At 53.0% G+C, this 22059-nt stretch overlaps 1 protein-coding gene across 1 annotated transcript; it reads right to left on the reverse strand.

Moving 5' to 3' along the window:
* Positions 1-1080: 1080 nt before the first annotated feature.
* MAL (mal, T cell differentiation protein) lies at positions 1081-20327 on the reverse strand. The gene is made up of 4 exons (XM_056127386.1): positions 20086-20327; positions 5486-5653; positions 4340-4465; positions 1081-1236 (listed from the first exon to the last, which is right to left on the reverse strand). The coding sequence occupies exons 1-4, from the start codon at positions 20176-20178 to the stop codon at positions 1162-1164; spliced, it is 462 nt and encodes a 153-aa protein (XP_055983361.1). The 5' UTR covers positions 20179-20327; the 3' UTR covers positions 1081-1161.
* Positions 20328-22059: the final 1732 nt, after the last annotated feature.

The raw sequence follows: 22059 nt of genomic DNA on the forward strand, positions 1-22059 counted from the left end.
CTACAGAGACACCCAGGGAGATTCTGAGAACAGTGTCCTCACTCCAGCCCTGACTGGAATGGAGAACACACACTTCCCAGATATTTCTTCTCTGTGCCACAGAAGAAACTTTGTCCCCAGAATTTTATAGGTCTAAAGCATTTTATTTATTTATTTATTTATTTGGCTTTTTGGGTCATACCCAGTGATGCACAGGGGTTACTCCTGGCTCATGCACTCAGGGATTACTCCTGGCAGTGCTCAGGGGACCATATGGGATGCTGGGAATCAAACCCGGGTCAGCTGCATGCAAGGCAAACGCTCTACCTGTTGTGCAATTGCTCCAGCCCCACTAAAGCATTTTCTAATGGAGCCCAGAACTTCCATTTTCTTATAGGGAAAAAAGAAAGCCCATGCTGACCCTTCGTGAGTCTTCAGAGAGGGTGCAGCTCTCAGGGAAGATGTCCCAAGTAGTTCAGTAATGAGGCTCCACACTGAGCTCTCCTGAGGGGTGACTGGGGGCTTGTGGGGGGCAACACTCACAACTACACAAGGAACAGCCCTGGCATGGTGGCCTCTAGAGATTCCATTCAGGCCAAGCGATTCCTCAGAAAGAAAATGGAAATGATGGCATTCTTGAGATTGGGGACCAACCCCCCCACCAAGAATAAACACCCCACAAAATTGTTGAACATAAAGATGCTTTATAAAGTATTTCAAACGTGGGTCATCTCTCACCAGGGATCCTTGCAAAGATTTGATGGGTGAAATGCTCTGCCTGTGACATGGAGCATGTCCACGAAGATGGAGAAACACCCACAAGTAGGAATGTGTTTCAGAAGAGCCCTTGGGAGATTCCAGAGGAGGGCTCTCAGGGTCTGGTCTGGGAGTCATCAGGGGGTCTCTGGAGGTGTCTCTAGTCACAGTCCTCCTCCCAGCCCTGCCACCTTCACACCAGGAAAGGACCCTGGGAAGAGATCTTCGGGGCTGAGGTGAAACCCCGACATGAAGGAAGTGGGAGAGGAGGGGAGAGCCAGGGAACTGCTGCTGCTGTCGGCTGGGGTTGTTGGTTTTGTGTGTCTTTCTTTTCGCTGCCTTGGGGAGCACCCCTGCATTCTCAAAGGCTATGCTGGAAGGCAGCCAGTCAATGCCACGGACTCTCCGGAGGGTTCTGTGGCTGCCTTAGGAAGACTTCCATCGGATCAGAGAGAACACCGCGTGCACCACGTAAAGCAGGGTGACCACATAGGAGAAGACCTGGAACCAGGAGAAAGGACCATGAACGCATGTCACTGGGAGGTTAGCAGGAAGGAGAGTGCACCTACCTCCTTCCTGGCACTGCGCACCCACCCTCTCCTGCCAGGAGTGCCGGGGACACAGCTCTCTCCTGACACCAGGTCAGCGCTGCCATCCCTCAGCTGCATGTAGAGAAACAGGGCCCTGAGAAGACCCTCACATGGTATGTGCAGACCGGTCTCAACTGTTATCCCATCACACCCGCTCTCATCAGCCACTGTCCCGGTGGACTCAAAGAGGGTGGCCACTTGTTTACATGCTGGCTGGCTCTAGAGGCCTCGATGCTGCCCGCACAGAGCCCCAGGTCCTGCCAGCATCTTATTCTTACACTCTTCTCTCCCATGTGGGGGTCTTGCGACCTGGGCTCACAGAAAACGAGGGATGGGGACAAGAAGGGAGGGGCCCTGTGGAGCTCTTTTTTTTTTTTTTTGCTTTTTTTTGGGTCACAGCCAGCAATACTCAGGGGTGACTTCCGGCTCATGCACTCAGGAATTGCTCCTGGGGGTGCTTGGGGGACCATATGGGATGCTGGGAATAGAACCTGGGTCGGCCGTGTGCAAGGCCAACATGCCCTACCCACTGTGCTATCGCTGCAGCCCCCCTGTGGAGCTCTGCAGAGAGGAGGGAGATGCTGAGAAAGCCTCTGGGAAGGGCTTGTCAGCCATATTGGCTCTGTGGGGTAAGGGAGAGGCAGCAATGTCCCCTTTGTGGCTGCCCAAGCCCCGGACTGGGGTGGCTGTCGTTGGGCACTGTGCATTCCTGTCATCCTTCCCTGGGTGGCCGTCCTCCCTCCAGGCTTCTCTGCCCCCTTTCTTCCGCTCAAACATCTGCACCTGCTGTTGTGACCTTGGGTGTGTGTTCAAGCGTTTCCTACCCAGGCATGACTGTGGGGCAGCTATGCGCCTGTGACTTTGGAAAATGCTGGTAAACACCAACCCCCACCCCTCCACTACCCACACCTGCAATCACCCTCCTCCCTCACTGGCCAGAGGCGAGGAGCAAGTCAAGTTACTTAATAACAAATTCATGGGAACTCATCCGGGAACTCATCTGGGAAGTCTTTTGTATCCCAGCTGGCCAGAAGCCGTCATCCCTGAGTGAGCAGGGCCCCAAACATCTCTGCCCCTCTGCTGGGGAATTCCAGACCCAATCTGACCGCTCTGCAGAGGCACCCCAGGCGTTCCCCGCTGGAACAGGGACAGAGACGGCTTTACCAAGCCGTGACGCTGAGAAATGGCACATAGGGGACACTGAGACTCAGGACCAAGAAGGGATTTCAGAAACCCCTCTCCTTAAGCCACTGCTCACCACAGTCAACTCCCACCAAGCCCAGACATCCCTTTGGTAAGGAGGTTGCGCTGCCTACCAACTATGGTGGAAGGTTTGGTTCTTGAGGCATGACCCGATGAGGAGTCAGAGAAGAGGGTGGAAGGCAGACTAGGTGCATGGGCCAGCAGGCGCTGTCAACCCTAGGTCACTTGAAAGACCTGTTGGCACTGTTTTTGGGATGGGGTTTGACCCTGAGGAATCAATGCCCCTACAATCCAATCGACATATGGAACAGAAAGGTGTGACTCTACATGGCAGCGGTTCCTAGTTCACCTCAGTGGTTTCAGCCCTGTGTGCAGTGCTGCAGAGAATCTTCGATTCTGAATCTTGCATTCTTGACTTTGCCTGGGCATGCTCAAGCTGCCCACATTTGACCAAGTAAAAAAGATGGGGCACACTTAAATGTGGACTGGAGAGGCATATGTCTGCCTGGGCACCAGGGTGCCACTGTAGAGAGGCACCCAGACTCTGCATTGACACCCACAGTGAGGCTGAGCCTCATGGACAAAAGACAGGGAGAAGCCAGACAAGAGGAGGCACACTTCCCACTCATGCAAACCTCAAATCTGAATGGGACAACCAGAGAGATAGCACCACGAAGGGTCCTCTGAGCAGTGCCAGGGTACTTACTCTTGAGTGCAGAGCCAGGAGTAAATCCTGAGCACCACTGGGTGTGCCCCAATACTCTCCCATGTCCAGCCCCTCCCCCTATCTCCTCCCCCTCAAGAAAAATACATTTGAGAGGCTGGAGAGATTCTACTAGGTTTAAGGCACAGGTCTTGCAGGCAGGTGACCTCATTTCTATCCCCATGACTATAGGTCGCTCATGCATGTCGGGATTCTGCCCTTGAGGCCCCTGACCACTGCTGGGGTCACCCAGGTAATCCCAAGCATCAAAGGCCCTGAGCAGCAAAGTACCTGTAGTCCTTGTGTTAAACTACTAGCTTGGTTATCTGAAAATCCCTGGAGACATTTGAGGTGGTGGGTTAGTATCCTGGTGATCAAAGTCACAAGCCCCACTCGAAAAAAGGTTTAGGAAATGAGACTTTCTTACTCCCTTTCATTTGAATCCATTCCTGTAAAAAGAGCCTCCAGGGGGGTGACCTGAAACCCTGCCCCTGAGAACTGCTCAGAGCCCTTCAGCCATCAGGGACCCACCTGGAGAGAGTCCCTCATCCACACACAGTCAGAATCTTCATCAGTTGTGCTAATGAAGTAAATGAGGTTCAAGCCCGTTTTCCGCCTTGCTCATCACAGGGTGAAGAAGTTACTGACTATCTCTCTAGTCCTGAGGAAATGGTCAGGAACCACTAGTGCATTTCAGAGACAGGCCAGCCGAGATCCTAACACAGGGATTTGAGGAGAGACGAGCCCCGTGTCCTCTGCACACAGGTTCTCAGAGTTGCTGGTTTGGAGTCGTGGACTGGAAGGCTGATACAGTGGCAAACACCTGGAGCTGAGGGCCTGGCCACACGGGACCCTGAGGGGCCTCTCCCAGCTCCAGTTCCACAGCAGGGGTGATGAGACACTGGGGGTTCATTTTCCCTCGGGGTCTCCGTGCTTCCCTGCCCTGGTTCCAGAACCTGGTCCCTGGTTCCAACAGAACTTACCAACGGTGGGGAGAGGGGTGGCCGGGAGCGGCCCCTGCAAACAACGGTGGAGGGAAGTGGACATTGGGATGAACACCCCAGAGCCTATGTGGTGGCAGAGGTGTGTGGCACGGACAGACACTCACCACGGCAGAGATGTTCTCGTGGTATTGCTTATAGGTGAAGCCTTCATACATGGAGATGGTGGCCAGGGCTTCGAGGACGGAGGCGCTGAGGTAAAACAGGGAGGCCGTGCAGTGGTAGGCCGCGTCCTGCAGGGTCAGAAAGGGACATCAGTCAGAGAGCTGGGGGGTGGCAGACAGGAGCCACAAAGGGCCTATCACACCCCGGTCCTTGCCTGCCTGACTTAGGTCTCTCTCTTCACACGGCCATTTCCTCTCATGCCCTCAGCCCCTCTTCCCACAGAGCCTGTTGAACCCATTTGCTGCACCTGACTGGCTTGGGGTCTAGAGTAAGGACTCTGAAGGAGAAGGGACCCACTTTATCGTGGGGGCAGGAGGAGGCTTACAGCTTGGGATTCCCTGAGGAGAGTCAGTTCTGGCCTGAGCCATGGTGAGTGTTCTCAGGGACCTGGCTCAGAAGAGGCCCTGTGACTAGTGGCCAGTGTAGGTGAGTGGCCCAGGCCAGTCCCATGGGGTGCTGACCTGCTGACTGGTTTGTCTTTGAGAGGAGGGAGAGGGAATCCTGATCTACTTAATATTGACAAGTGCTGAAATGGAATCTGGTGTGGTTGCTACTTTGCTCCTCAGTGGAAGGTCTTTTAAGAGTGAGTGTCCAACCCACTACAGCAGCAGGCCAGGTCCCCTGAGTACTGAGTAAGCAGGGCCTTCTGCATGGGCCTCAAAACCAATCTAGGCAGGATGGAGACCATGGGTGGCTCCTCCGCTCGCCCTGAGACACTGATCCACTGTGTGTATGGGTGAGGGGCTTAAAGGGGGGGCATCACAGAACGATAGCACAGCAGGTAGGGCTTGCACACAGCTGACCCAGATTCAATCCCTGACACCCCATATGGTCTGTCGAGCCTGCTAGGAGTGATCCCTGAGCATAGAGCCAGAGGAAGCCCTGAGCACAGTGTGGTATGGCTTAAAAAACAAAACAAAGAAAGCAAGCATGGTGGGGAGGGGGCCTCATGCTGGGCATGCTAGGTCTGAGACAGAGGACCAGGCCCTGGATAGGGGGCCACCCACAGGTACCCAGCAGGCATGGGCCATATGGGAGGAGGCTCGATACCACCTCCCAAAACCCCAACGTCTTGGGTTGAAACTCACCAGGGTGATCCAGGATGTCTCCCCACCATGGGCACCCATTATATACAGAACCATCAATGCTGTGGTGGCCACGAAGCAGAAGACAGACACGAACATCACCCAGCCCTGCACCAGTGGGATGGCCACCAGGGCTGAGGCGATCAGGATCCACACTAGGCCCCCGAACACCTGTAGAGGGAGGGAAACTCCAGATGAGCGTGCAGAGAGAGCGTCTGTGGGCGTTGCAGTGACACCCCCCGCCCCGCCCTAGGCTCCGCCTGCATCTCCAGTCTCAGTCTGGCCAATCCTCTGATTGCAGGCGATGGCATTCTCAGAGTATATGAAACAGGCTCCTCACTATACAAAAGATACCTCAAACCCTATTTGCAGCGTATGTATACTCTGTGTTTTTAGACTTGCATAAAGACAGACAGTGGGGGCCTCATGCCAGGGAGCATGACCCCATCCCAGTGGAAAAGCTGGGGCTTTGTGCCTCTTAGTTCTAGGAAATCAATTCCAGCCTCATTTACTGTGTCCCACCGAGATGACACATGTGCTAGAGGCTCTGGACACAATCCCAAGGGCTTTGCCGCTAGATGTCCCCAGGAGCTGTGGTGCTGGCAGTTCCCTGTGGGCATCTGGGGATGAAGCACGGGCTGCCCTCACCATCCTATGAGCCCCGTTGGTGTGACCCCATCTTCCTGCACTGCTGTTGAACCTTGAGGCTGACCATGATGAGCAGAGATTCAGGGTTGGGTAGAAGACTCCGTGCACATGAGAATCAGGAGTTACCACTTGGCAGAATGAATCAGAAACAGGCAATTCTGACCAGAAGCTTATGCCAGGGACACCTTGGAGCTTGCCCGAGGGTCCTGCCAGAGCACTTTACACCGTCCACAGCGGGGAGCAGAATGGGCGAATAAAAGTCCATGCAGGACCAGAGGATTAGACACCTAATGGGATGCACCCATGTTCCCCGAAGTGGCCTTGGAGATCAAATGAGTCCCTTGGCTTTTCCAAACTGGGCAGGACAAAGGGATGGGAGTGTGCTGACAGCTGAGCAGAACTGGGACCTCACAGGCAGGAATGGGGTCTGGAGAAGAGGGAAACCCAAGCCTGAGACCCCCACTCTCCCAAGAACCCTCTACCGCACTCCTGCAAGCTCGGGTGCATTCCATTAGGTGTCTAATCCTTTGGCTGTGCGTGGACTTTCATTCACCCATTCTGCTACCCCGGTGATCAGTGTAAAGTACCACAGGGGTACTTTACCTGTACCACACTTCTCTGCCATACTCAGCACCACTCAGGGAGCCATGACTTGTGACCAAATGAAAGTACCCTGCCAGGGAATGTAGTGGGGACAATCTCCCTGGGATAGGGCTGATGCTGGCTGTGGGGTACCCTCTCAAGGCCCAGGAGAGAACATGCTGGCCTTCAGGTCTCTGGTGAGAAGCGCTGGGAAACGAGTGGTGTGAACCTAGTCCCGAGGATACAGCTTGGGATCAGGTGCAGGGGACATGTGCTATGAAGCCCCATGTGGGTCCCTGTGGGCTTTTGGGGCTTGGGCGAGGTTAGTATGTCTGACTTTGAGGAATATGGATACTACAGGGGAGAAAACAAAAGCCTCAGTCATTTCCTCTGTGCAGGCACCTGCTCTCGTTCTTCCAACTGAGGCGAGGGGAGGGCTCAGTATGGAGATGAGGGTCCAGAGCATGTCTGGAACTCAAGCTGCGCGGGTGGGCAGGCGGGGGTGAAGGGAATGGATAATGGCATGGTTGTTACTCCTCATACAAGTGATGTCATTATTGGGGAAAAGAACTAATGACCAAATACAGTGTAAGTAAATTAATGCACAGGTGGTAACTGGAAACGGTGAATTCTAAGAAGTGTCCCTTGAATCCTATTCTTTTTTCTTTTCTTTTTTTAAATTTTTATTAGTGAGACACCATGAGGTACAGTTATAGACTTACAAATTTTGTGCTTGGGTCTCAATTATACAATGATCAAATACCCATCCCTCCACCAGTGCCCATTTTCCACCACCACGGATCCCAGTATCCCTCCTACCCCCCATCCCCCCCCATCCCACCCTGCCTCTGTGGCAGGGCATTCCCATTTTGTTCTCTCTCTACTTTTGGGTGCTGTGGTTTACAAAAGAGGCATTGAGTGGCAATCATGTTTGGTCTGTACTCTACTTTCAGCATGCTTCTCCCATCCTGGGAGGATCCTCCCAACACCCTTTATTTGGTGCTCCCTTGTCTATCTGAGCTTCCTTTTCCCCTAGCATGTGTGGCTGGCCTCCAAGCCATGGAGCAAAATTCCTGGTACTAATCTCGGCAATTTTTGGGTGTTAGTCTCCTATTTTGTTACTTTATGTTCCCCAGATGAATGCAATCTTTCTATGTCTACCCCTCTCTTTCTGACTCATTTCGTTTAACATGTGAATCCTATTCTTTAGAGGATTTTTTGTGGGGAGGAAGTACAGGTTTATCGGGCCATGCCCAACAGTGCTCAGGACTTACACCTGCCTCTTTGCTCAGGGATCAACCTTAGTAGGGTTCAGGGGACCATATATAGTGCTGGGGATACAACCCAGGTCTTGTTTAAGACAAATGCCTTACCCCTAGTGCTATTTCTCTGGCTCTCATTTTTAATCTGCTCTTCAGAGGTGGCCTCCAGAAGAGCTCAGGAGGCTCAGGGCCACTCCAAAGGTCTCATCCAGGCAGGTTGGTGGCTCAGAACAAGGGTGAGAGGATGTGGTAGTATGTGGGTCCCGGGGTACCCAGGATTACTTAGACCACCTTGCTGTGCTGGGACCTCCAGGGCTATCTGGGGATGTCCAGGGGACTGTGCGGTGCCAGGAGTCAAAGCCTGGTCGGTCACATGCTAGCTTTGCCTCTAACCACTATGCTATGTCCCGGCCCCTCTCAGAGTTATTTTATTTTACTTTCACCTCAGGTCTTCCCTCAGTGCCTTGGGGAAGAATCAAAGGTAGACAAGGAGGTGCAGGAGTCACACAGAGGCCCGAGAGTCCCAAGCATGTGCTCCCAGAAACAGGTCAGAAGTAAGCTTCCTGGTCAGCCCCACTTTTGGTCTGTTCTGTGGCTTTTTACTCAGAAGATGTGGGGATGGAGCCATAGTACAGCAAATGCCTAGCCAATCCCCAGCACCGCATATGGTCCCCTGAGCCCCACCAGAAGTGATCCCTGAGCAGAGCCAGGAGTGAGCCCCAAGTGCCACTAGGTATGGACCCCAAAACAAAAATAAATAAATAAAAGAAAGAAACGAGGAAAAAGAAAATGTGTTACCCCCCTCCCCAAGCCCCCATCTCTCTTCCAGGTTCATGTGATAGCACATAGCACCTGCATCATGTGGCATGTGCAAGAGCCAGGGGCACCTCCACCATCCTACAGACCAGGTCTCTGCGCTCCTCAGCCTCTTGGGCCTTGGCACCTCCATAATTCACATCTGTCTCCCCAGGTCCCAGGATGGTAGGATTGAACTGAGCCATGAGTCTGAATGGGAAGTTTCTGGAACTGGACCCAGCACCACCCAAGCACCGGGAGGAAGTTGTTATTCGCCCAGGGGGCTGCCAGCCAGAGAGAGCAAGGAGCGGTTCACTGCAAGGATGCCAGGATGAGGTGAGTAGGGAGCACTGGACTAGAGGAAGAAGGGTTGAGAGCTGGTTTTTCAGGATGAAAAATGCTACTTTGCAAGCTCACAAGATGCTGAAATGCCAGTGAGGGTGTTAGACGTCTGGCAGCGAGCAGGATAGAAGGGGTGGGGGGGCGATAAAAACAGCAAGGAATGAGGATGGGGGAGTGGTAAGTGGACTGGGGCATGGGTTGAGGCTCAAGTTGGCACCGTGGCTGCTCCAGCTTGCAGGCCTTCATGGCCCTACTTCTGGAAATCAGGGATTCTGTGTGAATCAGGGGCCGGAAGCTGTGTGCCCTCACTCCACCTGCTAGAGTACAAAGAGCAAACAGAACACCACCCCTGGGATGATAAGGCAACCCAGGCAGGAGCGAGTCACTCTGTGTTCACCACAGGACCCCAGTGGCCAAATATTTGCCCAGAGCAAAACGATAGGTGAGGGTTCAAGCATTTCCCTTTGTCAGGCAACTTGAAGCAGTTCCCAGTGCCCGGGCACAATCATTCTGAAACAGCAGTCACCTGGCTACCACCCGATGCCCCACTTCCCATTCATCTGACTCAGCCCCTAGTCACCAGGCTATTGGGAGCCACCAGAGCAGAGTCAGGTGGGTCTCAGAGGCCTTGAAACTAAGTGGGCCACGTGCTTCCTGGTGAAATCCTCTCTCTGTGCTCCAAAGCCCAGGCTGAAAGTGGGGTAGGCCTGTGAACAGCCTGCCTTGGCAGGAGAGAAGTGGAGTTCTAAGGCACAGACACACCAGGCTCTTTGCAAAGGGCCCTGGACCTGTCCTCCAAATAAGGGGGGGGGGGGAGTGATGCTCTAGCATCTGGAGTCCAGCAGAAGGAGAACAGGGTCCTGCATCCAGTGCACTGCCCTGCCTTGGCTGCCCAACACTAGCTGCTGCCTGGGCTCTGTCCCTTGCTCCCCTCACGCTCCGACATCATCTTGCCTTAAACATGAGACAAGCACATCGGTGGGCATCCAGTGAAGTGGGTTGAGCTTGTGACCTGTGGCTCCCATCTGGTTGCTCTGGGGCTGGACAGTACCTTCTTTACCTCAGAGCACTTTGGAATCTGAGCAAAGTGGATTTTCTCTAAGAGGTGGGATTATGTGCAGAAGAGGCTCTGAAAGACCAAGGACTTAAAAGACTTGACACTGCGGAAGATCTATTAGGATCTTTTCATCTATGGATCCTTATGGATCTTTAAAAATCCTTTAGAAAAGAAATGTCTCCAGGAGAGAGTTTTGTTGGTTGATGGAGGGAGTTCTCAGGAAACTCAGAGAAGGTTCCTCTTTTTTTTTTCCACATGAGACAGGTGAGAGTGGTTGAGGGTGTAGGCTGGAGAGCTGGAGGTAACAAGTTTGGACTCCTGCTGTGCCACTTTCTAGCTCTGTGCCCTCTCTGGGGAGCAGTGAAGAGAGCAGAACCTGCCCCTGCCATGGGGTGGGTTGAATTTAGTGTGTGGAGTGTCCACAGCTCTTAGGACACAGCTCTCTATGTGATTGCCTCACAGGACGAGGCAAAGTCTCATGTGAACACCTGAGAATCCTAGCAGACTCGGACCTCACCATACAACTATCCACGTTAAGCCTACATGGAACCCTGAATTTTAAAAATAACTTCAAAGCATCAAAAGAGGGATTTAAAAAAACCAAACAAACAATAATGACCTCCCAGAAATCGAAAGTTGACAAAAAAAAGATATGTGCCTCCACAGAAGGAAGCAGCAAGAACATGCGCACACAAGCAAGCCTTCTCCAGACAATGGCCTCAGTGACAAGGGGGAGAAAGGAATCTTCCGGCACATTCTTGAAATTTGTATGCTGTTTCTACTGCTCGCACCAGATGGAAAATATTCTGATCTACAACTGCGCAGTGTTGTCTTCACAGGGACTGGCCCGCTGAGGTCAGAGCTGAGGAGTTGCTCAAGTTCTCTGGATGGGTCTCTGCACTCTATGCCCCCAGCCACCACCCCACAGGCCAGTCTCTTTGCAAACACTCTTTCAAGAACATCAGGTATGAACCGAAGATATATATTCTCTCAGTGCACACCTGGCAGCATGGCCTGCCTCCTGAGTTGTACGTGTGTCCTGCAGGCATGCTCAACACTTGCAAAGTCAGGGAAACCAGCCAGGTGAGCAGTGTCCCAACACCAAGTGAATGGTATGTCATTTTAGTCATGTAGGCAAAAATCATCTCCCCAGGAAGGAAAAGAAATGATGCCCAACCAGACGGGCCTCATCTCAGCTGCCACAAGGTCCTGATCACGTTGCAGCTCTCCCAGAGTCATCAGGAAGAGCAACCCCTCCTGCTGGAAACCTCTAGACTCACTCTGGCAGCAGTCAGGGGGCACGGCAATTCCAGGAGGGCATGGTGGGTGGGGGGCTGACCTGCAAGAAACAGTGCTAGGGGGAGATGCTCAGTACTTCCAGCTCTAGGGGTTGGTGGGCCAACAAAGTAAATCACTGTGAGGCAGACAGAGCAGAGAGCACTTGTGTGTGTGTGTGTGTGTGTGTGTGTTTGTGTGTGAGACTCTGTATGCAATGATGTGTGCCTGTACTTATGTGTGTTCGTGTGTATGTACTTATGTGTGTACTTGTGTGTGTCTGTGTGTACTTATATGTGTCCATGTGTGTGTATGTGTGTGTGCTTACATGTGTCTGTATGCGTACACTTATGTGTGTCTATGTGTGTGAGTACTTATGTGTGCCTATAGCAAAGGATCACACCACAGTTAAGTACACCAAGAGGATACAAGAACCAGGTAGTGGAGATTGAGGAGGCCAGAGGAAAATGACCAAGATCCAGGCCCCAAGGCTGAAGCTTTTGCCAATACCCTGGACGCATCTGCCCAGCTGTGAGCCCTCCCCCTGTTAGCTGGCCATGGGTTCCTGCATGCGTCCCCAACAGTGCCCGTGACCACATCAGCCACAGTGCCAGCACCTGGGGTGAAAGAGAATGTCAGGGACACAGGGGAAAGTAGAATCCTTCTCTTCTTCCAGATTCTCTCATCCCGTCCTGATCCCAGGCCCCTGAGATAGTTCCGAGTGTATCAAAGACAGGGCAGGTCCTTGAGAAAGCACTGGGTCCAGTAAGAGTCTAGCCTGGGCTAGGGACACGCTTTCCATCTGCACAGGTGCCTCACTGGGACCTCACCAGAGATCATGACTATCAGTCCATGGTCATGGCTATCAGGAGATGCTCTGGGGCTGGACCATCCTTCCCTCCATCAGCTCAAAAGGCACTTGATGGGGACTCTGGTCATTGAGCTTCTTTTCAGGGTGAATGTGGATGTGGTGTTTCAGTCATCTGACTCAGTTTACCTAACTGGTGGGTGACTCTGCCTTGCTAGCTCCTCCTTCCTGGGGTTCCCATCATGCCATCACCTCAGCCAAAGGAAGCTTGGACCATGTGGCTTTGTCTCATCTGAAGCAAGACTGGGGACCAGTGAGCAAGAGTCTGTGTGGAGGGAGACAGAGGTTTGGGATCCAAAGATTTAGGGGTACACCGAGACCATGGTTGGCCCTGACACATGGACTGTGTTCTCTCTTCCAGCTCTAGAGAAATCTCTTCCACAGAACACCGCCCCTCTCCATTGGTCAGGGCACTGGCCACCTGCTTGAAGAAGAGAAACCTGATGCCTCTGTCCACCTGTCCCTCACGAGGCAGAGCCAGTGGCTGAGAGAATAGACATGCCTCTGGGCTCCTCAGAGCCGGCCTTCCTCACCGCAAAGACCTTGGTTCAGGGAAATTCCTGCCCACCACGCCCATGCCGACTGGCTTCCCCTGGCAGGATAAACAGAAGCAAGGCGGTTCCGTGAAAAATACAGGGGAGGCCACCCAGAAAAGACAAAAGCCATGAAAATGCAAGGAGTGACTTGGCCACAAGGAAAACAAAAGGTCTTCCCTGGAGTCACCGAGGGAACAAGGCAACAAGGCGACAAGGCGAGCAAACAAACAGGTATGGACCCAGAAGGGAGAGAGCCGCCCAGACACTGCCCCATTCCTCTCAGGGTGGAGTGTGTGTGTGTGTGTGTGTGTGTGTGTGTGTGTGTGTGTGTGTGTGTGTGTACACTCTGGAACTGGTAATGTCCAGCTTCCCCTTCTGTCTGCCTTAGGAGTCAAGTACTTGTTCAGTGGCTCAGCATAATTATCCCGGTGAGGGATAAGATGATATTCCTGTGCTCCTTCATGCTGCTAATCCCCATTTTCGGGGGACCTGCTCTGTGCACATGATCTATAAACAAGAGGCCCCACGTGAGGCCCTGCAGTGTAAGTGCTGAGTTCCAGGAGAGGGGTCCTGAGGGGTCTTCTGGGCAGAGAGGCTGGGGACACTGGCCTGATACAGGAGACAGGATTGATCCCTTATACATTATGCCACTTACACAAACAGAACAGCTGAGACAGAGAGCAGCCAGGTTTTTGGGGGCTGCTTCTGGAGACGGTGCTTCCAGCTGGGTGTTCCTCTCCCTACCACAGGGCCTGGCTGACACCAGGCAGGCAGGGCACACATCCGACGGGTCAGGTTTGGGGATCAGCGGCTGTCCTCGCCCTGAACAATGCCTGAACAGGACCAGGATACTATGACAAACCATTTCTGCTGGGTTTCTTCCCTGGCCCACCATTCAGGGCCATTCAGTCTCCTCCGCCTGTTTTGGGAATTCACAAAGCCACCTCCACCCACCCCGGCACCAGGCTGGCGGCAGTGCAGGGACAGGAGTTCCCACCCTCACAGCTGCCCCAGGCTCTGGGATGCCCACCAGGCCTGCCGGGGCTGCTCCACATGGAGGAGGTGCGGTGCACGGTGGCCCTGGGAGCCAGTGTGTTCTTTACGGCTCTGTGGCTCCCGGATCCCAAGCACTCCTGCCTCACACAGCCTCCCGAGAAGGGATAGACAAGCATTGCGAGCAGAAGGGGGTTCAGTTTTGCCCCCTGCAGGACCTAGTCACTGTTCTTCAAAGTGATGGAGCAGAAACTCTGAACTTGGCTTGAGAGCTCTGTGCACATCACACACACTACTCCTCACAATGAGCCTTGTTATTCTAGCCTCATTTTACTGACAGAGAAACTGAGGCACGCTTGTGTGCTCATGTGGGAGGCCCAGGGCATCACACGAAACCACCTTGATTGGTCTGGGCTCTGGCCAGGAGGAAGGGAGGCAGCATTAGCCTTTTCCTCTTCCCAGCACACCCCCAAGTCTCTGCAAAGCAGGCTTGCAAAGCAACTGTGGTCCTCCTCTCATGTCCTGGCTCAGTTGAATGTCCTCTCTGTGGAGAACACCTGGGGTGTGTCTAAGGCCCCCAAACAAGCCAAGGACCAGCACAGTCAAGGGAAGGGCAGCCCTGTCCCTGCAGGTCCTGCCTCTCCTCCCCACCTCCCGCCCCAGACCCTCCCACCCCCGCTCTCCTCCTGCACTGCTCTCCATGGATGCCAGCCCCTTGAAGGGGTCCCTTCCCAGCTGAGCCCACAGCTGTCGGGGGCTCTCCCTGCATCTGTCTGCTGCCAGCCCACTCCTGCTTGCAGACCCCAACAGTCCCCATCACAAAGTCCATGCATAGGTCACTGCCAACCTCCTTAAGGTTATCAAATGCAGATTACTCCCCTACCTGCACTGTGACTCAGAACACATAGCAAGTTGGTGGGGGGTGGGTGAGTCAGTTGGAGGCTCTGGGCCCCAGTCAGGGTCCTTCTGTGGTAGACAGAAGCTCCTCAAGGGTGTCTGGGGTGCAGGAGCTGGGACAGACTCTGTGGCCACTGCAGGGAGCCCTGCCCTGGAGTCACCCCGGTTCCTCCCAGCTCTGAAAGATCCCATTTCTGGGATTCCACAGCTCTGTTCTCATAGGGACCCTCGTGTTGCCTTCGCTTGGTGCCCCACGGCATACTGCTGCACCCAGTACTGGGGGTCAGGCAGCTATTCCCTACACAAGTGAACATCTGGGACTTGAAACTGTCTATTTTTTTTGGTATTTGGGTCACATCCAGCTGTGCCTCAGGGCTTGCTACTGGCTCAGTGCTCAAGGGTCACTTCTGGTGGGGCTCTGGGGATCATATGTGGTGCTGAGGATGAAACTTGGGTCAGCTGTGCTTAAAGCCAGCATCTAAACACCTGTACTAACTCTTAGGTCCTATAGAAATATCCTTATTTTAGTAACGGCTATGTTTTGTTCATGCTGAGGACTGATGCCACAAGGGCATTGCGGGTAACTCCCCTGCACCCCAAAGTGCAACTAGAAGTTCTGTCTCTCACCAGGAACTCTGAGTTGTGTGTGAGGTGAACAGGCAGGAAGAGGTCCTGGGTTCCCAGGAGATGCTTTTCACAGACACCCTCTCTCTCAAATCCTGGCAGTGCTTTGAGGGGTACCCCTGCATCCTGGCAGGAAGGGAGGGCTTGGGTTAATGATTTTATAACCTGCACACAGGCATTTCCTTCACAAGTTCTGGAACATGAGGGGCAGCTGAGGCAGGGATGCTCCTGGCACTTAGTTAAAGAGATTTTTCTCTTGAAGCCTTGTCCAGATCTGAGGCCAAACCCAGCCTGTGTTAACATCCTATTGTGTGACCGACTATGGGCTCAAGATTAACAGGCGACCACAGCATCAAGGGAAGAGTGGTCCCGTTGGCGAGACCAAAAGAACAGTTTGGAAGGCCCCAGACCTTCCATTCCATTTGGGCCTATCTTGGGAGTTTGCGCCAGGCACCCCACTCCCTCATCAATTGCGTATCCGTGGCCAGGGGCACGGTGGAGGGCTCTGATAGCCTGACTGGGTGAAGGTCCTGTGGCTCCCAGAGGTCAGGAGCTGTGAAGTGGGGTGCTGGGCAAGGGAGAGGGTGCAGAGCTCCACCCTCAGTGCCTGCCCTTCCCTGATCCCCGGCCAGCCGTCTCCCAGCCTGGGGTGGGGATGGAACCCCACCCTATTGGGCCAGGAGGCCAAAAGTTTGACATCTGCACCTCCCACACTATGGGGAGGTCAGGCATGAAAATATGAACTGTGAGTAACTGGCCACGCGCTGGGCTACAGATTTAAAAAGGGATCAAGCGTGTGGCAGAATTAGCATAAAATTACCAAGTCTGATGCTACCAAGCGTGGCAAGGAACAATGGGACGAAGAACAGTGGAGACTTTCATAGGCTGTTGACCAGAGAAGCAGAGGGTCAGAATTATCCTGAAGCTTATACAACTGGGGAAACTTCTTTATCCAAGAATACAAAGCAAGGGGCAGGGGAGCTAGCACAAAGGTTTAGAGCACACATTTGGCACACTGGAGGCTCTGAGTTTGACCTCAGCAGGAGAACGAGAAAGATCCATGAGCTGAAAGGGCAAATGTCAGACTCTCCTTGGCCATGCCGTCTGTGATACTAAAAGCCACATACTGGAAACAGCCGAATACCCACAATAAAGGAATGGATAAACCGTGTTACACGAAAAGTAGGTTGCAGAAGAATAGGGAGAGGACTCTTCATCATGTGGGAAAACATATAAAACACAGTCATGGGTAGTTCCTAACATGGGTAGTTTAGTGTGCCGTAAAGATCCAAAAGGGGCTTGGAAATCACAAGCACCTCATTCATGCCAGGGGAGTCCTTGGAATGGAGGTTTTGAAATAAGAAAGTAACAATAGGATATTCAGCGGGCTTGGGTGACACCAGAAAGCTTTCTTTCCTGAATCCTAAAATAGTAAGCGAATGTTACTACTTGGCAAAGTTCAGTGAGGTACAAGGGTGCCTACTCAGGCATTTATTTCTTAATAAATACTTGTGTAGTATTTGAAATGTTTCTTGGTTTTGTTTTTTAACTGAAATTTGTATAGCAAACAACTAACCATTGTAAACTGACCAGCCGACTTGCCTTTAATATATTTAATGTTGAGCAACCACCACCTCTATAGAATTCAAACATGTTCATTACCTCCAAAGCGATTAACACTGTCTCTGTGAAGCAGCTGCCCCCCACCAGACCCCTATTTCCTTCTCCTTCAGCCCCTCTCCAGTGACTAGTGTGTATTCACTCTCAGGGGACTTAGCCGGCCCATGCATTTTTTACAAACAGAATCGAAAACCAGTAGCCATTTTTTTTTTGTTTATGGGGGCCACACCTGGCAGTGCTCAGGGCTTATTCCTGGCTCTGCTCAGGGATCACTCCTCGAAGGGCTTGGGGGAACTGGGGATTGAACCCAGGTTGGCTGCATACGAGGCCTATCCACTGCACTGTCCCTCTGGCCCCATAAGTGACCAGTTTGTTCCTGGTTTCTACTTTACCCACCTCTCGGTGTGCATCTGTGCTTGGTGCTCTTATAGGGCTGAAAGAGATTCAATCCTCTGACTTCACCCTCCCTCTTTGTCATCCTTTTGAAGGACATTTGGGAGGTGTCCACCTGCTGCATGCAGTGACAAGGGCTGTCTGAACCTACAATGCCTGTTTAACTATTTAGATCCCGTTTTCATTGTTTTGGGTTACAACCCAAAATTTGGTTATAAACAAATTGAACTGTTCTCTATAGCAGCTGCACCATTTTTGCAATAGCCAGACCTCAGGTTTGGTGATGCCTGCCCCATGAGAGACACAGCATGACATCTAACCCAGCAACCCCATGCTTCGGTTGATAGCCAGAAGAACTGCATGTCGTGAACTGACTGGGTACAGGGACATGTGGGTTCACAGTAACGCTAGTTATAACAACCAGTGGAGGAACCAGCAGGGAAGTCACCAGTGTTGTCAGAGGGCTCCGTTTTCAGCCCTTTCTTTTCTCGGGTCTTTGGATCATCCTAAGAGCATGAGGAATGGCAGCTCACCGTGCTTTAGGTTCTTCTTCCTCCTGAATCATGATGTTGAGCATCTTTCCAATCGCTCATTGGACAGGTGCATCCCTTTTTTGCAAACATGCTTCCTTTCCCCCTTTACCCATTTTCTGGCTGGATGCCTTTTGGGGGTTGATAACAAACCACAATTTTAATCAGGATCAGCCCTTGGGGTTTGATTTCAGAGCTCCTTGGGGTCCTCTGATTCAAGTTTCTGCCCACACCTATGGTCTGGGAATGACAATCTCAGCAGAGGCTTCTCAAGACGTGGACTACTTTTTCCTCTACCCTTCAGGAACCCAGAGAGTCAGTTTCTAGCCATTCAGATGTGGCAAATGAGAACCCAAGGTTTCTCAGAAAGCTGGGAATGGCCTGGGAGCAGGGGCTGAGGTGGGGGAGAGAATTCATAATTGAAGCTGAAGTTCATAATTCAACTTCTAATTCCACTAGAAGTCGAAGTATGCCTTCTAGAAGTCTCTACTTCACATTACAGAGAGGAAGTTTCTAGCAATGCTGGGCTCTGGGTTCCTTCTCTTCGCTTGCCAGTCTGTGGGGGCTTCCTGAATCTCCTCTGCAGGTTGCCCTTCCTGGGTGGGCTGTTCCCCTCCTCCCCGCACGACATACAACCTAGGGGCACTCCACCCCTTAGCTAAATTACTCATAAGAGTACCCACCTGCCCTTGCCTGCCCCTGGGCCAGCTTCTTTGAAGGCAAGAAGGAAGGGAGGCACCATCTTTTTGCATAAGCCCAAGAAACAGGCTCTCATCATTCTTCCTCAGATGCTTCCCAAACCGCTGCCAAAGCAACTAAGCCCCTCATTAGGGCAATCAATGGAAGAGACTCTGGGAACACCTTTTGCTGCTTTTTCTTTGCTCCATCCCATCTCACCATTAGCCATCACTCAGTCAGGAATCTTGGCCAAGGGAAGGCACCCCCTGGGACTTAGTGTCCTAGTCATGGGCAAGGCTGGTTCATTTTCAGCAAGCCAGTCTGGGCCAGCGGGGGACCAAGTGTGCAACACGTATAGAGATGGCTGGGAAAGAATGTTCTAGTGTGTGCAACTCCCTCCCTCATTCCTGCTAGGGTGTTCCAATCTGTAAGTGATGGGGAGTCCAGAGATGTTTCCAGAAGTCACTTGATTCTGGTTAGCCCCATGATGTGAAGTCACCCTCCTTCACCCCCTGCCCCCCAATACACACAGGTTCGGGCTCAAGTGAACTTACAAATTTCGAAAGACCAATATCTCAAGGGCCACCTTGTAAGGACACCAGAAACTGCTCCCTTTGGTATTCAAACTCTCCCGCCTCTCATGGGGCCTTAAGAAGCTGGGGCCCCATTTGCAAGTAGCCAGATTTAGACATTTAGACATTCACTTTGCCCACCTATTCTCCAGGCAGCCACTTCTGCGGTGGGGATATGGGGTAAGGAGCCAGGGAGAGGGAAGGTTATATGCAAGTCCACCTCCACAAAAGCTGCATCTCTGGAAGTTTAAAGCCTTAAGGGGCACCCTAGGTGAAAATGCTTCCCCTGCCCGCCAGCCCCATTCAGAGCAGAAAGACTGTGGCAGAGAACGCGATGACCCTTCTGATTATTTGCTGATCACAGATATCACAAATATGATGAGCTGAACCCATAGTTTCCCAGGCCAGAGAGAATAAATACCCTAGACTACCCCCAATCTCCACACTCAGGGTGCAGATACTTGGTTTGCTTTAGTTGTTTTTTTTTTTTCTTGGCTGTTATTTTGTTTGGTTGGTTTTTAAAAAACAAAAGCTAACTCTGGTAAAAAGCCAAGCCAGTCCACAAGGACGTCGCTCTCCAAACAAGGTGTTCTCTGCAGAGTCCAGGTGAAGCAGGTCTGGAGCGCGGCGTTGGCATCAGCGCTAAAACTGCCGGCCACGGCCGGCGTCCTGCAGCTGACCCCTGTTCGGCTGGATGGTTTTTTTCCACCCAAGTCGTGGAGCCGGGCTAGAAGGCTCCCAAGGAGAATGGGGATGGGTGTCTGGGCAGCGAGGAAACGGCTCCCCTCCCGCTGCTCGGGTCTCCCGAGGCTGGAAACCCCGCAGCGCGCCCAGGGCGCACCGACGCCGCGGGGACCCGACTCCCGGGCGTTAGCGCCGCGCAGCCCGCCCCTGTCCGCCCGCAGCCCCGCGGGGAGCGCGGGCCACTCACAAACTCGAAGATGAAGAGCAGGTCAGGGAAGGTGGCGAAGACGGCAAAGCCGCTGGGCAGGGAGCTGCCCCCCGACGCCGCTGCGGGGGCCATGTCGCGTGCTGGCGGCGACCTCGGGACCGGACGCGTGCGGGCCCACGGTTCTCTGCTCGGCGGAGCCCAGTGACTCGGGCGTTCCTGAGCGCGGGTTAAGAGTGCGGGCGGCCGAGGAGGGAGGAGCCCCGGGCCACTCGGCCCGCCCCGCCCGGTAGGACCCGCCAGGCGCACTCCTGGGAGCCCAGTGCCAGCTCAGCGGCCTCCACCCAGGGGCGCGGAGCGAGGGGCGAGCGCCGCGCAGAGCCTAGCCTGCCAGGCTGGGATCCCCGCGGTGCCCATCCTGGAACCTCAGCATCCACAGCTAAGCCGCGAGCCCTCCGCCCAGGCGTCCAGGCTTGGGGGCTCCTTGGTTTCTCCTAGTAGGGCGTAAGGCTGCTATTTGTCCCCTCTGGTGCAGGCTCTGGATGGGTCAGTGGCCTCCCAGACTTATGAGCCTCCACTGAGCTCCCTGTTGAGGATGCTAGCCGAGAACGCTCAACACAGAGGAAGCAGGGCAGGGGAGTCTTGCAGACTTGTACTGACTGGGCATGGACACGGCATCAGCTCTGCATCCTCTGAGTTGGGTATCTCTGTGGATGGCTGAGTATTTAGTTGTCCCGTTGTGTTTTACCGATCCTCCCTTCCTCCTCCTCCTCCTCCTCCTCCTCCTCCTCCTCCTCTTCCTCTTCCTCCTCCTTCTTATTCTCCTTCTCCTCTTCTTCCTCTTCTTCTCTTCTTCCTCTTCCTCTTCTTCCTCTTCATCTTCTTCGCCTCCTCCTCCTCCTCCTCTTCTTCCTCCTCCTCTTCCTCCTTCCCCTCCTTCCTCTTCTTCCTCCATTTTCTCCTATTTTCCCCCATTTTCTCCTGTTTTCCCCCTTATTTCCTTGTTGTTGTTGTTTGGACCACACCCTGCAGTGCTCAGGGCTTAATCCTGGCTCTGCTTTCAGGGATCCCTTGTGATGGGGCTTGAGAGACCATTTAGGACATGGGGGTTAAACCTGGCTTTGCCATGTGCAAGGAAAGTGCCTTACCAACTGTATTGTCTCTCCAGCTCCTCTTCTTCATCTTTCTTCTTTCTACTCTATTTTAAAACTGGTATTATACTCCAGCAGTCATGTTTCTTTTAAGTACAGTGACTGAATTTCTCCTGTAGATCCTAAAGCCTACAATTTATATGGAGAGGTGGATGGTGGAAGGGGAAGGGATTATAATTAAGTAGTGCTCAGGTTGGGACACTGCACGACTCTGGAGCATCGCTGGATCTAGCCCTAGTCATCCCTAAGCACCATTGGATGCGACTCCTATTGAAAATAGCACCAACTAGGGGACCAGAGTACAGTGAGGAAGGTACTTGCCTTGCACGTGGCTGACAGGGGTTTGATCTTTGGTACCACAAATGGTCCCACGAGCCCTGCCAGGAGTAAACCCTGAACACCACCAGATGTAGCCCCCAAATTAAACAAACAGCAACCCCCTCCCACAAACAAAAACAGGAAAACAAGTAAAACCCAACAGTAACTAAGAGTCAGAATTGTAGCATCTCAGGCTCCCTCTGTAGAGGACTTTACTTCAGAGGCTCCAGGAGAGCTCCCGAGAGCCTCCATCTCCCAGGACCCTCATTTTTCCCCATCCACAGAACTGTTCTCTTCCCTGTCCTATGGAGGGAAGTAAACTCCTGGACTTGTTTTCCAAAGTAAAAGCCTATGCCCCTATCCCTGTTTCCTGTCCGTTCTAGGCCCCTCTGGAGTGGGTCTGGGCCTTTAAAGTGGGAAAATCTTCTTGTGCCCCTTGATCTGTCCCTGGGCTGGGGCCTTGGCATCCTGGGTGGCCATGTGCCAGGGTCCATCAGTACCAACTAGGTCCTAGGGCAGGATTTCCCTGCTTGGATGAGCTTGTGTT

This window comes from Sorex fumeus, unplaced genomic scaffold, assembly GCF_029834395.1.
Source record: "Sorex fumeus unplaced genomic scaffold, SorFum_2.1 ptg000006l, whole genome shotgun sequence".
NCBI classification, from domain to species: Eukaryota; Metazoa; Chordata; class Mammalia; order Eulipotyphla; family Soricidae; genus Sorex; species Sorex fumeus.

What these genes read in the sequence shown, in the direction of transcription:
- MAL (XM_056127386.1), bottom strand. Translation starts at nt 20,178, where the DNA reads ATGGCCCCCGCAGCGGCGTCGGGGGGCAGCTCCCTGCCCAGCGGCTTT. An exon ending in TGCTCTTCATCTTCGAGTTT is followed by an intron (nt 5,654 to 20,085) that starts GTGAGTGGCCCG and finishes CTCCCTCTACAG; the next exon opens with GTGTTCGGGGGCCTAGTGTG. An exon ending in ACGAGAACATCTCTGCCGTG is followed by an intron (nt 1,237 to 4,339) that starts GTGAGTGTCTGT and finishes TCCTGGTTCCAG; the next exon opens with GTCTTCTCCTATGTGGTCAC.